Source organism: Acanthochromis polyacanthus, chromosome 11 (assembly GCF_021347895.1).
Source record: "Acanthochromis polyacanthus isolate Apoly-LR-REF ecotype Palm Island chromosome 11, KAUST_Apoly_ChrSc, whole genome shotgun sequence".
In the NCBI taxonomy this organism is placed as follows: domain Eukaryota; kingdom Metazoa; phylum Chordata; class Actinopteri; family Pomacentridae; genus Acanthochromis; species Acanthochromis polyacanthus.
The window spans coordinates 5,996,367-6,016,100 of NC_067123.1; the positions used below are offsets into that span (position 1 = coordinate 5,996,367).

Consider the following 19,734-nt stretch of genomic DNA (forward strand, 5'->3'; position numbering starts at 1 on the left):
GATAGATTGATCACATTTCTGCTCTCACAAGTAAAACATTTCTAGCATTTTTTGCAAAGTCTTTGTAGCAATAGTAAATAGGATCTTTTTTGTTTCTTCAACACCAACAGCAGAAGTGATAATGTCAAGTCTGTTTAATACGTCCTTGATAATCCCTCATTGCAGTGAAATGTGTCTGTACCTGCGATACATCTGCTCGGCCTGGAGGTGGCGTCCGTCTTTGAGCAGCTGAACGTCGTTGAAGAGGAAGCGGATCATTCCTTCTGCTTTCTCCAGATCTGCCTCCACTTCACCTGTGTGCTGAGCAGGTTTTCCCGAACTCATCATCCTCACGTCCTGCAACACAGATGAAGAAATAATATGAGAAGGAGGCTGCAGTGGTTCAGACGAAGGTGTCGGACAAAACTGTGCTGTTACGGTTCATTTCAAGCAACGGTTTGCAGAGGTTTGTCAGATCCAGTGTCCAATATTTTTCTTCTTATCATTATTATCATGAACTGATTCAGGAACAGCAGTGTTGAGACCGATCAGAGGGTTTGGAGGTTCAAGCCTCAGCGCTGCTACAGCTGGATCCTTCAGTCTATCTGGTCCATCATGGCCGACCCTGTGTTCTGACCTCCACTGCATTTGTGATAAATTCAGGCTTCTCCTTGTTGAGGAATTTCAGCGATGTCGAGAGAGGATGAGGAGGTAGACACAGAGAGAGAAACTGGAGACTCAGAAGACTTTGGTTGTGAGAAATGTTGACTGGAGAAGTGACACCAACAGAGCAGCAGTTCATGCCAGCAACGCCAGCATCAGTTCTGAGGATGCTCTCTGATTGTTGGGTTTATGTTGTAGTTTAGAGAAAGTCAGATTTAGATTACAGATGAAATATGGAGACAACTAGTCTGTTTAGTCACATCAGAATAGATGATATATAAGCGCCTGCCTGTCTAAAGGACATTATGAGCTTAGAAGAGACTGTCCTCCTTGAAAAAACGACCACATAGGTTGTCAGTACACGCCCTTATTACGACCGAGTGTTACGTTTTGTAGTTAAGTCACCTCTAGCGGTTGAGTAAATATCGACACTCCGGTGTCTCAGCTGAAACGTCACCATGAACAAACTTTGACCTAACCCTAACCCTAACCCTAACCCTAACCCGTCTTGCAAAAGTGAAGGAAAAGCCGTTTCGCGAGGGAAAAGCCGTTTTGCAAATTAAATCCCGTAATGCATTCCTGTCCCACGTAGAGGCGCTAACGTAAATACGCTCTCATAGGTCGTATTTCAGGGGCACGTACATACGACCTCTGTGGTCGTATGAGATTGAGGGCTTGTTGGCTTAGAAAGAGGAAAGAGTCATTTTTCCTTCACACTTCTACAATTAAAAATTGCTCTGATGCAAAAGAGCAAAAGAATTTCTTCCACAGTTATATTAAATTTTGAACTTTGGTCCAATCTTTGCTTAAATAAATAAATATAAATTCAATAAATCTAACATTAAATATACATAACTCAGCGACCTTGAACAGAAAACAAATGTTTTTGGTTTGTTGTTGTTTTTTTTAATAAATGGAGGATTTTTGAAGGATTTTCTCTCTTTTTTTAAATGGATTTCAGTTTTCTTTTTTGTCTAAGATCAGGCTGGAAACATCCCTTGTCCTGAGCTAACCGCTAACTAGCCGCTGAGCTAACGTTTCAGCTCGCAGCGGCTAATCCCCAGTTTTGTTTGGAGTTTCACACCTGCATAATCAGGATTAGCATTAGCAGACAAAAAACTGCATGAAAAGTGAAAAAAAAACTCACATCCCAGATGCATCCAAATGCTGTGTTATATTGTTGTCTGACCTCAATATAATGAGAATAAAACTACTAATTACTAACATTCTCTCTAAGAAAACATAAATAAATGATATTTCTACAGGTTTGAAGTTTATGTTTTGGCACCAAAATTGAAATTTTTACTGCCAATTCATCGCATCGGTTCAAAATATTTGCTGAATCACTAATAATGGGCATCAGTGTTGGTCTTGTAAACACTAAATCAGCGGACCTGTGGTGGTTTTTTTGTCTCACCGTCTGCAGCAGCGTCTCCACCTGGTTGAGCTGCTCCTCACAAACCCCCGACTCCATCTGGACTTTACTGACGATCCTCTGCAGCCGCTCCAGCCTGCAGCACAGAAACCGCAAACCAGAGGTTAGAAAGACGTGCAAACACTGAAGAAACACTTTTATTTAAAGGATATTTATCTGTTTTTACACGTGCACAATTAAGATGAACCCTCCTGTTAGAGCAATAATGCTCCTGAAGCAGTTTGATGCTAAATTATCCAAAAACGGCAGAAACCAAAATATCTTTATGTCTCATTATTAACTCCATTATGAACCATTTCAATTAATACTTAGTGCAATGGTGTTCTTTATTTTTCCTAAATCACGGTTCAATAAAGACAATTCACTCATTTCTGAGAAAAAAAAGCACGCTAACACTTTTTTAAATGCACACTGGAAAGACTTGCATATAAAATACAGCAGTTTTACATGACGTTGATTTAAAAAACACATTTTATATTTTGATTGTTTTTTCCCCTTATGGAGCTGATAAATTAACATGAGACCTCTTCTGTTCAGGCGGGTTTACAATAATATAAGAAATGAACCATTCTCATATATACACATGACCCACCCAGACAATTCCATGTTCTCCATGTAAACTCACACTTTTATCCATGTGCTAACATAACTGTACAAGGGTTTTCTAACCATCAGTGAGCCTTTCAACACCATTAGCTAACACAATGTAGCATTAGAACACAGGAGTGATGGTTGCTGGAAATGTTCCTCTGTACCCCTATGGAGATATTCTATTAAAAATCAGACGTTTCCAGCTAGAACAGTCATTTACCACATTAACAATGTCTACACTGGATTTATCATTCATTTAATGTTATCTTCATTGAAAAAAAGCTGCTTTTCTTCCAAAAAATGAGGACATTTCTAAGTGACCCCAAACCTTTGAACAATAGAGTAGGTTGTAAATAAAGTTTATTGATATCAGGAGAAGTGACATCGACAGAGCAGCAGTTCATGCAAGCAACGGCAGCATCAGTTCTGAGGATGCTCTCTGAACTTTTGCTTTTCTTTAAAAAAAAATAACAGTAGTGTAAGCTGTTTCCACTTATTAAGAACAAGCAAAGAAGCTTCATACCAAAAGAACATGTCTTTTTTATTTTAAATTTCACTCTAAAATAGGTCCATCTGACCCGAAGCATAACAGGAGAGTTAACACGAGCAGACAAAATAAAAGGACATGAAAAGTTGAATCACTCACTCTGTCCTCTGGCGGAATAAATATCTAAAATCGTATCCCTGATGCATGAACGCCATGATGGAGCCTCTAAAGTTCTGTCTGTTCACTAAAACACAGATTAAAGAACTTTCTCAAAACCCAAAGCTCCGCCCTGGAACCACTTTATGAGCCACTGTCAAAAGACGGTACTATTGGGCGATGGTTGCCACGGCGACCTCATCATGTGTTCAGTCACAAACCCACAAAGTTTTACTTTAACACTGAATCATCAGGAGGTGAGTCATCCTCGTGGTTCCTCAACGTTTTGTGGTTTTTCACCCGTTCTGTAAAAATAATAATCTGCGGTTTGCTTTGGCAACAGGCAACATGTGACGGCGGTTACCTCTCAAACTCGGTCCTGAGGAGACGCTCTCGCTCCAGGATGGCGACGTGCAGACGACCCCACTCCTTCTCCACGTCAAACGGGTGGTAACCGGGCGGCACTTTGACCTGACCCGCCTGGACGGCACCCTGCAGGGCAGAAAAACACAAAGTAAACCAGAGTTAACCCTCAGAACCCGATCTGAAGCTGAATCTGGATGGTTTTAGAAACTTTTTCACTCATTCTGGGCTCATTTTTTACTGCAAAATAAAATCCTGCAGATGTAGAAACGCTCTTTGTGCAGCATGACACAGTTATAGTTCATAAACAGTAAGAAAAACATTTCTTTGATTATGTACTTAAAATAAATGAGTAAATCCTTGAGCTGAAGAGTTTTTTTGGATGAGACATGTATAATTAAATGATTTTGATGCAGTATAACAATTCTTTGCTGTTTTTTCCTGATAGAAACACATGAGATGTTTACAGACAGTCAGCAAGTTAAAAATCTGTCAATTCTTTCAGTTTTTCACAGTTTCTGCCTCTGATAAATGATGCAGTTTCAGCAATTTTCTTAAGGACAACGTGCCCTTTGAACCTGCCTCAGTACTTTTTACAGTCGTTACCTTTTAGTTGCTCAGAATCTACACTTTCTTGCAGGATCCAGGTGATGCAAACTGTGTATTCTGAGTGTATTTTGTGAAGAAATATCACAATTTTAGGCTGATGTTTGGCCATTTTTCTTGATGAGACCGTACGTCCACAAAATACCTTCATGAACTGTCAAAAAAAGTTGAAAATCTGAATTTTTTTTCATTTTCATTTATCTTTTTTCTTACAGCTCATTTGCTTTGAGAGCTGGTGTAATTGTGGTGTTTTATTGAAAAGAAGACACTCCTTTCACATCCTCTGTGTGGTTCATCGTCCTATTATTTGTCTTAATTTTGCCCTGTTTTCTGACTTGTTGCTGATTCTGACCAGTTTTTTTTCCTGTGTAAACAACGCGCAGAGAAAACTCACCTCAAAAGACTTGAAGATGTGTTTGGATCGGTTCTTGTCGGCTTCTTTAGCGGGAAGTTCTGTTTCCTTGAACTTCAGAAACTGACGCCAGAGAACCTGCAGATAAAAGCAAAGATAAATAAAGTCATCTTGAACTTCTTCCTGTTCGTCTGCTGTATCTGCTGTGATCTTCTCACCTCGATCTCCTCGTAGCTGGTGGGAAACTTCCTCTCCTCGAACACCAGGATGTGATGTCGGATCCACTGCAGCAGAACGGTGACCAGCTCGTAGTATTCCTGCCAGCGCAGCTCCAGCTCCTGAAAAACAACACAATTAGTACATTTTTATTGCATTTTAATCACATTTTCATTTATTCTGGGCTCATTTTTTACTGTAATCTGAAGTCCTGCAGCTCTGTGGAAACAGAACAACCGTGAAAAAGGAGAGAAAAGTCAGAAATAACCAAATAATCTGATAAATTTCTTCGATTTTCTTTGATTATTTTGCCAAAAAAATTACAAATCCAAATTTGAGCACATTTTTCCAAGTGCTCATATCTGTTTCTAATATTGGAAAAAATTATATTCTTAATGCACATGTTTTATTGTGTTTTCTCCTCTCTGCTCCGTGTAAACAAACACCGCCTGCAGTTCAGCCGAAACGTGCAAAAATATTGTTTTGCAGGAGATAATATCAAACTAAAATCACTAGAAATGTGTGGATTTGCTCTTTCTTTGCGGTTATCATGTCACAGCAAAAAATCCTGCAGTTTTTTAAATATCTGTGCAAATAAACATAAATATCACATAAAAAAACAACAGATAAATGCAATTTGAAAAAGCAAAATTAGAAAAACCAATAAAAAATGTAAAATAAAAATGCAAAATTATAAATACCATGCAAACAAAATTAAATAAAATAGGAAATTTATAAATACCATGTAAAAAAAAGTAATTTAAAAAAGTTAAATTATACATACCATGTAAAAACAATTAAAATTTTAAAAAGTTAAATTATAAATACCAGCTAAAAATAATTAAAATTTTAAAAAGTTAAATTATACATACCATGTAAAAATAATTAAAATTTTAAAAAGTTAAATTATACATACCATGCAAAAATAATTAAAATTTTAAAAAGTTAAATTATAAATACCAGCTAAAAACAATTAAAATTTTAAAAAGCTAAATTATAAATACCAGCTAAAAAATTCTTCAAATTTGAAAAAGTTGACTTATGACTAAATTATTATAAAAAATAAGTTGAATTTCTTTAATTATATCTTTTACAAACTATGTCTTGTGTAATGGTCTGCTTTTGGCAATCACGCCTTTATTAAGAGAGACATGAAATTTCACAATTTTTATTTAATTTGAGTAAATTTTCTCGATCAAATGTCGCGGTTAAAAAGCCATAAGTTACCAAAAAAAGAACAAAACTAAAATGAGCATATATTTTACTAAAGGTTTTACAACCCAGAATCAACATGTGCAACGTTTTACATTTAACTTTTGAATCTGACACACAAATAAACGGATTTTCTTCACATAATGCATGAAAACGAGCTCCAATTTCATATTTAGGATTTTTAGAGCTTCAGTCCCGCTTTAAGGTTTTCCTCGTTTACAGCGACTGGAATGCAAACCTGTGACATTTAAACAATAATTCAGTCGTTCTTTCACATCTCAGAGCTTCATAGTGATGTAAATTAAAGACAGGAGGACTCACGTTGGCTCGGACTCCGTCCTGGACGTCTGGAACTCTGGGCATGGCGTCGTACAGCGAGGAGACGTACGTGATGATGGATTTCTCATCTGGATGGGCGACGTCCACATCTGGAGGGACACAAGAGGGGAGAAAGATTATTAGGATGCAAAGAAATTAAAAATAAAACAGGAGACAACTGCAGATTAGATAATACCTTTATTTATACCATAGATTTTAATGATGATAATAAAACAGTGAAGGAAGTTTGACTGACGGGACAGAAGTGTCTCAGATTTCACTGAGTTCTTATTTTACATTTCATTTTAAATATACAGAGTTTATCGACATCCAGGCTTCACATGAGGAAACTCTGAAATGGAAGGTTTGGTTAAAAACGTAAATATTTCATCTGGATTTGATTTAGTGTTTTACTACGTAACAGTAACAATTAAAAAAGAATCAGAATGACTGTTTTTCACATCAAATAAAAAAGGCTCCAAACAGCTTCTTTGAGCAGTTTCTATTTGATTTTTAATTTTTTTAATGCATATGCTTTCTTCTACAAAATGATTCAAGTCATTCGAGGATAATTTATTCTTTTCAAATAAAGTCATTAAAGTTAATCAGCTGAAAATCCATCGTTTTTTTTCAAACCTCAGGAAAATTCCAACATGTCTTTATTGTCATTTTGTACATAAAACAAAAATGAAGGAGCAGCTCTCATCTGTGCAAAACTGCAGTAAATACCATGTAGGAAAGATAAAAAGTAAAATTAGAAAAATTAAAATGATAAATACCACATAAAAAATTAGAAAGAAGGAAAATTATAAATACCATGAAAAATAAGAAAAATGAAAAAGTAAAATTATGAATATTATGTAAAAGTAATTAAAATTCAAAAGAAAAAAGTAAAATAAAGAAGCAAAATTATAAATAACATGTAAAAAAATATTAAAATTTAAAAAGTAAAATTATCAATAACATGAAAAAAACTAAAATTAAAAACATCATGTAGAAAATGTAAAATTGCAAATGCCCTTTAAAGGCTGCATAATAATATTAATAATAGATAAAATAATAAAACTAATAATAATACTAATAAAAACAAATACGAAATAAAAAGTCACAATTTCACTTTTTAAAATAATATTGTGCAGCTCTAATACAGAGCAGCATCAAAATGTTAAAATAAGTAAAATGCAGAATTAAATAAAAAAAATATTGCTTTGCAGAAGATAACATCAAACTAGAATCAGTATCAATGTGCAGATTTACTCTATTTGCAGTTATTATATCGCAGAAAAAAACAGTTTTATTGAATATTGTGCAGCCCTTAAACAAAACAACAAATAAAATATTTAAATAAAATCAAATAAATATGTAAAACGCAATATTAAATATTCTATTCAAAAATTGTGTTTTGCAGGAAATGAATATTAAACTAGAACTGTTAGTGTGCAGATCTGTTCTCCTTGCAGTTTAGACAGAAAAACTGAAGCAAAATGACACTTTTCTTGATCAAAAACTCTAAAATCCCCATTTTGTGATTGACTTATCGGTGATTTGCGGTAAATGGAGGTTTTTCTTCTGAATCGTCGGCTGTAGACAGTTTTTCTGTTCCGTAAACTCACCTTCGGGGTCCAGCAGTCTGGTGACGCCCAGCTCCCGGTCGGCGACGCTGAAGGCCTGCTCCAGGTTCTCCTGGTTGCTCTGCCGGTAGACCTGGCTCATGTCGATCAGAGTGGGTCTGTGGGTCACAGTGGAAGTGGGCTGTTATCGCTGATTACAGTCAGCAAGGATCACAGTTCAGTCATCATCGCCGTTAGCTCCAGGCTGCACCTCAACGTCTCTATTTCTGTTAAATCCTTGTTTTTTTTTAACAAGATAATTGCATCTTAAGGGCAGCAGTCAGAGCTTAAAGTGACAGTTTCCTTCTTTTTTAAAACCTACCAGCAGCTTGGAAAAACACGTTCTCTAAATTTGTGATCCTCAGCAAAACTGTCACATTTCTTTAAAAATTTCACCAAAAATCTACAATTTCCACTTCTTAGATCCTTCAAAATCCCAGAAAATGCAGTTTCACACGACAGAGAGTTTCCAGAAAGGTTTTAAAGGCACATGTGTTTTTGTTTTAAAGAAAATTGACAAAAACATACAGTTTATCAGAGCCATAAACTGTAAAACACCAGAAAAAAATGACATTTTTCAACTTTCCGACAGTCTGTAAATGTCTGATGTGATACGTGTGTTTCTATAAAAGGAAAACTAAATCTGCTTTAGAATGTGATACTGCATCAAAACCACTTTAATTCAAATGTCTATTTAAAAAAAAAATCCCAGATAATCAAAGTCATCACATGATTTAAATTCTGTAAAAAAGAAAAAATTCCGCCGTGTTTGGTGCAACTGAGAAGCCGTGATCGACTCAGCTGCCACTGACAGTCATGTGACAAAAATTCAAAAACCTCTCGGCTGAACTGCAGGCAGTGTATCCACGGACCAGAGCAATGACAAGACAAAAGAGTCAGAGGAAAATGAAACAAAAAGGATGAACAAAATAAATGCAGCACGCCTCAGAAACAGTGAGCAGAGGAGCCAGCTGTTGGACACATCCAGCACGGTGAAACATCTTTCTACAGCTGCCGTGGATCCATTTTTTTTTTACATTTTTTACATTGTTTCTCATATTGTTAGCAGATGTTGGCACAAGTAGAATGTCAGACATGTTGACTGCAGGGTTGTTGAATTTCTGTAACATAATTAATCACAGGAATTCAACCTTTGCTTTGCTGTTTTTACGATTCGTGGTGTTATGAGACGTTTCTGAGTTCTGCAAGCTTCTGGTCCTGTTTGCTCTGTTTCCACGGAGACGCAGCGAGTCAACAGCGAGGAAAAATGTGACCAGAAAAATGAAAGAAGCATCCAGAGTTCTGAGGGTCGACCACTTTCTCAGCAACGCGTCCAAAATGCCTCGGAACATTTTCCCAGAATCCAGAGTCCTGCGGTCGGATCATTAGTTTGAACTAAACAACCGTGTAAAACCCAAAAATATTCAGTTTCTGTCAGAAACCAGACAGAAAGCAGGAAATATTCACATGTTTAACCTGTTTTTAATAAGGTTTTCTGTGATTTTAGTAGCTATTATCCGTAATTTAACAAAAAATAGAAAATTTGTAAAAAAAAACACTGAAAATCACATAAATTACTAATAAATTATTTTTTTAAAAATAATTAATATATAGATATACATATATATTTTCAAATACCAGCAAATATCTGAACAATAATAATATTGTTTCTGATTTAAACACAGTAAAAGTATTTCTAATTATTTATTTTTATTTTTAAAAGGACATTATGTACAGTTAACCTGTTTTTAACATATAAATCATTAGACTTTTTTCTCTGATTTTACTGGATACTACCTGTAATTGAACAAATAATGTATAAAGCTTTAAAATAACAGCTTACACTTAATATATATCATTTTCCAAAATAATGTTTTTTTGCTGATTTAAATATATAAGCAAAAATAAAAATACCGAAAAAAAATTCTCAAATTCCTCATTTTACAATCCTTATTATACAGAATTTATAGCATTTAGAATTCTGACATTATTTACAGTGTTGGCTTTGGTTTAACATGTAAATTAATGTGTTTTTCTGTGATTTTATTAGCTATCATCTGTAATTTAACAGAAATAGACAAATGTAAAACAACAACAAAAAAGTAAATATACATTTTTGTGTCCTTAAATACTTTTTTTAAATATCAGCAAATATCTGAACAATAATAATATTTTGTGCTGATTGAATACAAAAAAACCTGCAATTTAACAATCAAAAGTTATAAAGAATTAATTATTATTTCTTTTTTATAAGGACATTGTATGTCTTTTTGCAGTTGGCAAACAAATAATTGTACATTTGTCCAGTTTCATTGGATATCATCTGTAATTTAATAAATGCAGAACATTTTTAACAGCTTATAAAATTATTTATCATTTTTCAACATTTAATATACATAAATTTCCAAAATAATGTTTTTGTTGATTAAAATCTATAAATAAATATACAAATATATAACATAAAGAAATATAAATATTATCAATTAAAAATATTTCTCATTCTTCACTCTTTAAAATATGTAATTTTTCTTTGAAATAATGTTTAATAATGACAATAAATACAGCAAATGTTATTTAAAAAATCTAAATAAAATCTTATTTAAAAAATCTAAATAAAATCTAAAGAAATATTTATTTTTTACATTGTTTACAGTTTTGGCCTGTTCAGGATTTTTTTTTTCTAATTTAAAATATAGGCAAAAAATTAAATAAATATGAATAATTACAATTAAAGAAATATTTCTCATTTTTCTCTCCTAAATGTATGTAAATTTTCTTTGAAATAATGTAAAATAATGACAATAAAGATTAACAAATCACAAATTTACAGAAATATATATTTTTTGACATTATTTATAGTTTTGGCCTGTTCTTTATGTTTTTTCATTTTTTTTGTTTTTCTTTGTTTGTTTATTGCTAATTTAAAGACAAGCAAAAAATGCAAACTGTATGTATGTTTATATGTACACACACACACACACACACACACACATATATATGTATATATATATATAGATATATGTGTATACATATACATATATGTGTGTGTATGTGTATGTATGTATATATATATATATATATATATATATATAGTTTTTTTTCTTTTTGCTAATGTAAAGATATAAGCAAAAAAAGTAAATATTTTTAAAAATAAATACATTTAAATAACACAATTTTTCACTCTTTAATATACTTTTAAAAAAGTATATATGTATAACTATAATAAAGATTTTTAAAAATGACATTATTTCTAGTTTTGGTCTGTTCGTCATGGTTAATTTATGAAGTTTTTTGCTGTTGCTAATTTAAAGCAAAAAATATAAATAAATCTGAATAATATCAATAACAAAATCCCAGTTAAAGCTAAATGCAAACAGAAAAGCTGAAATCTGCATAATTAATCAAATCTGCTGCAGGAATTTCAGAAATATATTTGCATGTTTCTAGATTAGTGTAGCTGCAGGCAGGTTGATCATCAGTAGCATGTTTCTCCTAACCAGAGACAAGCAAAGACAAGAACGACGACCTGCGGAAACTCAAATTCCCCCTGATCAGGAGCTTAAATGCAAACAAGACACTGCCAAGAACATAAACGCTCTCTGACGGCGTGCAGCGACAAGATCGGAGCATCTCAGAGCTCTGAGGTGATAGAAACTCATCGTCATCTCAAACTCTTCATCCTTAACTCTTCATCCTTAACTCTTCGCCTCTGACTCTTCGCCTCTGACTCTTCGCCTCTGACTCTTCGCCTCTGACTCTTCGCCTCTGACTCTTCGCCTCTGACTCTTCGCCTCTGACTCTTCACCACTAACTCTTCACCTCTAACTCTTCATCTCTAACTCTTCACCTCTAACTCTTCACCACTAACTCTTCATCTCAAACCTGCATCAGACCAAAGTGAGTAAATGTGCTCCGTACACTTGCACCACCCTCTGGACGTAGTATTCCCTCCGGGCCGGCTCCCTCTCCCCGTAGCAGGCCTGCCGGTAGGACTGCCGGTCCCTGCTCAGGTGGACCACCCTGGACTCGGATCCGGACTCGGGCTCCTCGCTCTGGGAGCCGTGGCTGGAGCGGGCCCTGTAGGAGTTCTGGTGGGGGATGTCCTCACACAGCATGATTACCCGGTCCTCCAGGTCGCTGACGGAGCCGACGGTGCTGCTGGAGGCGCTGTTCAGACGCCGCTTGGAGTGGAACTTTCTCTTCAGGTTGTACATGTTTGCAGAAAAGTGGAGCTTTCAGAGGGAAAAAGAAAAGCAGCTATGAAGTCATGTTGGATCCTCCTGTAGCTCCAGCTGCTCCTTAAATCTTCTTCTCTTCTTTCAGCTGCTCTTTTAATCTTCTTCTCTTCTTTCGGCTGCTCCCCACACGTCCTCCTCCTCCCCAACCCAGAAGGAATCTACAGCGGAGCTCTAAGCGTCGCAGCGTTTTGCTCCGACCTGCCAAGCCTCCGCTCAGCGTAGCTCCAGGGCAGCCTTTCTCCTCGAATCAAAGCCAAACGCCCTCAGAAGAGGCACGGCGATCATGCCAGCCCCAGCTCTACGCCCCACAGCTCCACCCAGACTGCATGTTTATGGGAGCAAAAAGTCCTGAAAGCTTCGGTAGCGTCTTAAAAAAACCCTCCAGTTTCCTCAGCAGCTGCGGTCCGCCCGAGTTCCTCGACGCTTGTGGAGAATAAAAGAGGAACTGCTTGTGAAATAGGAGCGACGGGAGCGAGTCTGGCCTCATCTGACTCCTCAGAACAGAATAATGAAACACATGCAGGCAGAGGGAATGTGATTATGCTGCAGGAGGAGCGGAGGAATGTTTCTGTGGCGACTTTAATTCTGAATCACAGCTGAGACCTCCTGATTTATCATCTAGAAGCAGCTTCACAACCACATCAGATTCATTTTTTAGAGTTAAAACGACCCGAGCAGCAGAAAACAGGACAGGATGAGGCGTGAACGATCACTTTCTGAACAACATTTAACAGTTTAAAGTCTGCACTGTAAAAAAAGCTCTGCAAAAACAGTAAAGGTGCTAAAAATATGTTTAAAAAGGTGGAAAAGTTCAGAAACTGTAAATATAAAAGCAAATATCTGGACAATGATGAATTTTTAACTGATTTAAATGCAGAAAAAAAGTGTAATTTTATGGTCACACACACTGTAAAATACAGATTTTTTTGTAAATAATTTTACCAGTTAAGATTTTTAATTTACCAAATATGGGAACATTTGTAAAATAACAATTTAAAATCAAATATTAACAAATATCATTTTCAAATACCAGCAAATATAAGTAAAATAATGATATTTTTAGATGATTTAAATGCAGTAAAACTATAATTTTATGGTCACACATTTTAAAAAGCAGATTAATGTTTATAAAAATACAGATTTTTTTTTATTTGGACATGATTTACAGTTTTGGTTTTGGTTTAAAATTAATAAATCTTTATTTATTAAAAAACACTATTCAGGCCAGTCCTAGTTGGATCATGACATTTTCAGATATTTCAAAACAGTAAAACTAATAATTTAATGTAATTTTATGCTCAGACATCGTAAAAGAACACATTTTTGATGTGGATGTTATGTACAGTTTTTGTTTCACATGTAAATTAACACATTTTTATTGTCTGTAATGTAACAAAAAGAGAAGTTCTTATAAATAACAATTTAATAAGTAATTTACCATTGTTTCAGTCTTTGTTTTTCATATTTTTCTTTTTAAATTACAGCAAATAGTAATATTTTTACTGATTAAAATACAGTAAAATTGTGCCATTTCACAGTCAAAAGTTGTAAAATAATTAATTACTTTTTAAATTTTTTATTTTATTTTTTTATGAGAACATTATACACAGTTTTTGTCGGTTTTTTACAGTTAAAATATAAATTATGAGACTTTTTTTCCCCTATGATTTCGCTGGATATCATCGTTAATCTAACAAATATAAAAAAATCTTTAAAATAACATTTAAAAAGATTATTCATCATTTTTGGAAATTTTTTTGCTTATTAAGTGTTGAACTTAATAAGCAAAAAAATTTCCAAAATCATGTTTTTCTGGCTGATTTAAATATACCAGCATTCATCAATCCCTAATATACTCAATTTTTCTTTGAAATAATGAAAAATATATGAAAAAATAATGAAAATAAAAGATTAAAAACTGTAAAATAAAATAATCAAAATTGATACAAATATAGATTTTTGACATCATTTATAATTTGTCCTGATCTTTATAGCTGAAGCCCTTTTTACTGATTGTTAGTTGGGTTTCTTGGTCATTTAAACCCTCAGACTGAGTTTTCCTCTCACCTGTGTTTGTGGATGATGGCGTTGAAGAGTTTCCCGTCTCTCCAGCTGGAGGTGAAGTTGTCGCAGCGCAGACCCTGGTATCCCTCCACCATCCTCTGGGACCACAGCAGCAGCTTCTCTTTGGCCGTCATGTCGTCCGACTGGCCGTTGACCTGGATGTCCGAGATCTGAAGGAGTCCAGGAACAGGAGCAAAAGTTCATTTCACGCTCTTCTCAGCAGGTTTTAGCTGTTTGTTAGAGCTTCACCTCTAATTTTCTTCCTTATTTCCAAGGAAAGTGTCTTTCAAATTAAATGCACAGTAAAAATATCAAAATAAACGTAAAGAGGCAACAGGATGTAGGTGGAGGATTAGCAGCTAGCATGAACAGAGTGTGAAAAAAAAGAGCACTTCTTTAACAGATATCGAGGAAAATTACAGCTTTTTAAAATTAATGTAGATGTTGACTTTAAAAAAGAGTAAAACATGATAATTACATAATGTTTTATAAATGGTAATTTGTATTTTTATAACGTGTAGCTCTAAAATGACAGTTTTGCTGAATGTAAATGACCAAAACATTTCATTATTTTGCAGGTATTCGCTGCTATTTTCACAGATTTTTCCAGTCTTTGAACTCTAAGGTATTCCACTGTTTATTCATGTGTTTTCTGGCACTGTGCCACCAGACGTTTTACAGCGTGGGCTTATATTTATTAAAAGGTTTCATGGGAAAGCTACTTTTCTGCTCTAAATCTTTTTCTTTGATAAATTAAATCTTGCGCTGAAGGACGAAGGAAAACTTTCCATTTACACCACTGATTTCTCCCAGATTCCAGATGAGTCACATTTAAACGGGGAAACAGAACTTTTACTCCGAGGACACATGATTTCAATTAAACTCACTGTTTTGGACGGAGACAGAGATGCTTTGTGATTACAAAACAGAAATCATACGAGTGGAGATGCCAACGAGACGCCGATCTGACGGAGTTATGAAAAAAGCTCCAGACTGATTTCTTCAATAAATCCTCTGGCAGCCGGAGACGAATGTTGGAGCTTCAACAGCAGATTATTTTATAGCTGCGAGGCTCAGCTATGAGTCACAGAAACACACTGCACAAACGTTTCTCATGACGGTAAAGAAACTGAACAGCTTCAGTTTGACCGATGCACCTTCAGGTGAATTGATCACAGTTTGGACACGAAAACATGAATTAAGTGTTTGGATTTGGCAGCTGGTGTGACTGTTTCCATTAACCCGTCTGCATTGCATCTATAATCACGATGCTTTGAACAGTCCTCAGTGTTTGTTTTGGTCTGTGCTCGTTCCAGATGGGTGGAAGTCTCTGCCAAAGTATGCACAAGTTGTAAAAACTGCAACAATCAAAGGAAACTGTTGGTAAAAATTCTTTTCTTTAACCCTCTGAGTCCCAAAACCTACTGATATGTTTGAAAGGTCTGTTTTTGTTTAGAAAACGTTAACATTATCCCATTTATCAGAGCTAGAAACTACAAAAACAGACAGAAATGTTCGATTTTCTACAGTCTTTGAATGCATCATGTGTGTCAAACCAGTTTCCATCATAAAAAAACAAGCCAAAAATGAAATTATTTTTTTCTACATTTCTTATTTAAAAATGCAAAAAATAAAACATTTCCACTAATCAGATTCTGTAAAAAACAAACAATTCTGCAGTCCTCATCGCAGCTGTGAAGCCGACATTAGCTCAGCTGTGACCAACAGTTATGTGCAGGCTGTGTTTACAGAGCAGAGAGGAGATGAGAAGTAAGATTTAGGGTGAAATAAATCATGTTTAGTCAATAAAATAAATGCAGCATGGCTCAAAAATGACACACAGGAATAAAAACAGCCAAAACTACATCACAATCACTGGATTCTACATGTCTCATTACAAAAAAATCGCAAAAAATAAAAGGTTTGCTCTAATCAGAGTCTGTAAAAAAGAAAAAATTCTGTGATCTTCAATGCAATTGTAAAGCCATCATTCACTCAGCTGTGACCAACGGTTACGCGACAAGAATTCTGATGATTTCAGGTGAAAGAGGAGACTGAAGGTAAAAAAAAACAAACATGTTTGATCAACAAAATAAATGCAGCATGGCTTAAAAACAGTGAGCAGAGGAGCAAGTCGTTAGAGGATACATTCAGCACGGTGACACATCTTTCTACAGCTGTCAGGGTTCTTCTAAACCAGGGGTCGGCAACCCGCGGCTCTTTCAGCCCTCTGTTGTGGCTCCCTGTAACTTTGGAAAATAAATTGTTCTGCCTTTCAGGCGCGTTTCAATGCATTTTAATACAGACAGTTTTATTATGAAATTACCGCTCTTATTTTGACGTGTCACTCCACCAGATGTGCTGCTGGGGTTTTTTCCCCCGGGACATGAGAGCGCTAAGTTGATGCAGAGAAGATGGAGAAGCAACGCCTGTAGTTTCACATCGTTTTGTACTCAAGAATGGCAAGCCTGTATATTAAAGCTCCACTCCAAGAAAGACACGTCTGGTCTTTGAGTAAAAGTACTCGTGATAGGGTAATACACGTTACTCACAAGAACACGGCAGCAGGTCAGAGAGTCAGAGGAGTGTCGTCTTGGAAAAATGCAGCGACTTACCGGAGAAAAGTTATTAGCTTAAGATAAATAGATTTTACAAGTTAAATAGACATTCACAAAATATTGATTTCCAGCTAACATTACGTAACATGTGAGGTCCAGGAGCAAAAATGACATTAACCAAGTAAGATAAATATTAGTGGTAGGACACAATTTTAAAAATGAATCTATCTAATTAGAGGCTTTGTAATTAATTAATCACGACTGATTAACAAGGGCATAGAGGTAAAAAAAGCGATATATGCAGTGTTGTCTTCATTTTAAATGCCAAAAGGATTTTGCGGCTCCCGGTGTTTTCTTTTCAGTGGGAAACGGGTCGAAATGGCTCTTTGAGTGTTAAAGGTTGCCGACCCCTGTTCTAAACCGTTAAATATCTATAACATGTGGAGCCTCCATTGTTTCTGGCATTGGTAACGCCTGCGGAGACCTGGAAAAATGTGGGACATGCTGAGAAATTCAACTTTTGTGTTTGTCTTTTCTGTGATTTATGCCGTTGTTAGAAGATACATTCAGCACGGTGAAACATCGTTCTGCAGCTGATGTGCAGAGTGGAGTGAAAGTTTGTAGAGGCTGTAAAAATGTAAACAGACCTCATAAAGGTTCTTTAAAAGCACATGGAGCCTCCACCTGTGGAAACTCGGTAAAACGTTGCATATGCTGATTACAGTTCTTTTTTCAATTCTGCAAAACAAGTAACTGCAGAAATTCTACTTTCATTTTTGACTTTTTTTCTATGATGTATGGCATTAGCTAGGAGTTGCTTCTCTCTACATCTGGATCCAATTTTTTGAAACAAACGTTGGTTTTTTTTAACTTTTTGTGACATAATTAATGAAAGAAATCCAACTTCAGCCTTCGTCTCTTTATGATTTGTGTCTTTCTATTTGTGCCAAGCAGCACAGAACAGTTTGGAGTTCTTTCCATTTCTAGCCCTGGCTGTTTTGTTCCCATAGAGGTGCAGGATTTTATGCTGCAGTGAAAAATGAGTCACAGCGAGGAAAAATGTGACAGGAACAGAAAGCTAAAAGCTGCTCAGAGATCAGAGGGTGAAGGAACTTCCAGAGCTGCTGAACGTCTCTGACTGCTTAATGACCACTGTCGACTATTTCCAGCGTTTTCTGGGGCATGCCGATGAGTCACAGCAGAACTAATGATTTCTCTCTTCTTTTCTTTTTACAGGAAAGGGTGGAGGAGGAAAAAAAGATGCCATTTCTTCCTCCTGCTATTTTCCTCTCTGAAAGGGAAGCCCCGCCGCCCCGACGTGGACGTGGGCATGAAGTGACTCAGATTCTGGATGGAAACTGGACCTGCGCCCTCACAAATTCTTCTCCTGTTACTTTTATTAAAACACAATCACCTGAGCACCGGCTAACTCAGCCAAATTGTAAAAAGCTGCAACAATCAGAGGAAATCTTGGACAAAAAGTCTTTTCTTTAAACCCTCTGAGTCCCAAAACCTACTGGTGTGTTTGAAAGGCCTGCTTTTGTTCAGAAATCATTAAAATTACACAACATATAAGAGCATGAAATTATAAAAACAGACAGAATTGTCAGATTTTCTTCAGTCTTTGAATGCACCATGTGTTGGCGAGTTTCTGTCATTGAAAACTGTCTCATAGTTGTGGTATTTTGTTGAAATATTTTTTTCTACTAATTTCTTTCCCATGTCTTGTTTAAAAAAATGCCAAAAATAAAATGTTTGCACTAATCGGATTCTATCAAAAAATAAAAATTCTGTGGTCCTCATCACTGCTGTGAAGTCTACATTTAATCAGCTGTGATCAACAGTTATGTGACAAAAATCCTGAGAATTTTAAGGTGAACTGCAGGCAGCGTTTAAATCGAGCAGCGAGGAGATTGAACATAAAATACAACAAAATAAATGCAGCACGGCTCAAAAAATGCACACAGAGGAGCAAAAACAGGCAAAAAATGGCTCAAAAATGTCATATTGCACCAAAATCACTGTATTTTACATTACTCACTCCAAAAAATTGCAAAAAACAAAAGATCTGCACCTGTTAAGCTCGGAGGAAACTCACTATTGTTTGTGGCGACTAAAGACAAAGAAATGTGCGACTGTTTTGCTGAAATAACAGCTGCCAGATGACAAAGTGCATCTAAACTGAAGTTTTGAATGGTACTGCTTGAAGTTGTTGCTTGAAAAAACAAATAAAAATGTTGACTTTTACGTCATCACAACGGCAGCGAGGGATCGTTTCTGCAGGTTTGAAGTTGAACTGAAGGCTGTGTTCAAATCGAGCAGAGGGGAGATTAAATGCAAAATAAAACATCACGGGTCAATAAAATAAATGCAGCATGGCTCAAAAATGGCATACGGAGGGAAAAAACCTGCCAAAAGCTGGCCTTATAATGTCATATTACATTTAACCCTTTAAGCTTCAGTCAATTCCAGCCGTTTTCAGTACAAAAAAATCGCTAATATTCTATTTTTAAATAAAAAAAATTACGAAAAATACAGGGAATATTGGACGCACATCGCGAGGTGCATTTCCTTGAAAACGACCGATTCGTGGATTTTATACCGACTTCAGGACATGTTTTGGACAAAATAGTTTACTGGCTTGTGTCATCTGGATGTAAAAGGTTGGATTATGGCCGTTTTTTGTGGAATCTTTTTTTCTGTGTGGAATAATAAACCCGGAAATGTGAGTCGCGCTGTGTGCGTTGAAGCCGTGTATAGAGAACGGATGGATGAATATTTGTTTTTGTCGGACAAATGTGTTTTTCTCACCCGCTGTGGTAATCGCATCTGAAAGTGGTTTATACCGGCGGATTCATGAGAATCTAAGCTTTCCATCGGCGTGTA

General features: G+C 35.7%; 1 protein-coding gene across 14 annotated transcripts in view; it reads right to left on the reverse strand.

Moving 5' to 3' along the window:
• Positions 1-19,734, reverse strand: part of pleca (plectin a) — a 192,656-nt gene that overhangs the window by 32,490 nt on the left and 140,432 nt on the right. For 13 of the 14 annotated variants that reach the window (XM_051955506.1, XM_051955504.1, XM_051955503.1 and 10 more), the window contains 8 exons: positions 14,294-14,460; positions 7,992-8,107; positions 6,382-6,488; positions 4,851-4,970; positions 4,675-4,770; positions 3,676-3,803; positions 2,060-2,153; positions 182-336 (listed from right to left, as the gene is read on the reverse strand). In XM_051955506.1, coding sequence (XP_051811466.1) covers positions 182-336; positions 2,060-2,153; positions 3,676-3,803; positions 4,675-4,770; positions 4,851-4,970; positions 6,382-6,488; positions 7,992-8,107; positions 14,294-14,460 — 983 coding nt within the window. Of the gene's footprint in view, positions 1-181; positions 337-2,059; positions 2,154-3,675; positions 3,804-4,674; positions 4,771-4,850; positions 4,971-6,381; positions 6,489-7,991; positions 8,108-11,906; positions 12,665-14,293; positions 14,461-19,734 lie in introns of those variants that run through there. The other variant, XM_051955511.1, reaches the window with a different exon arrangement.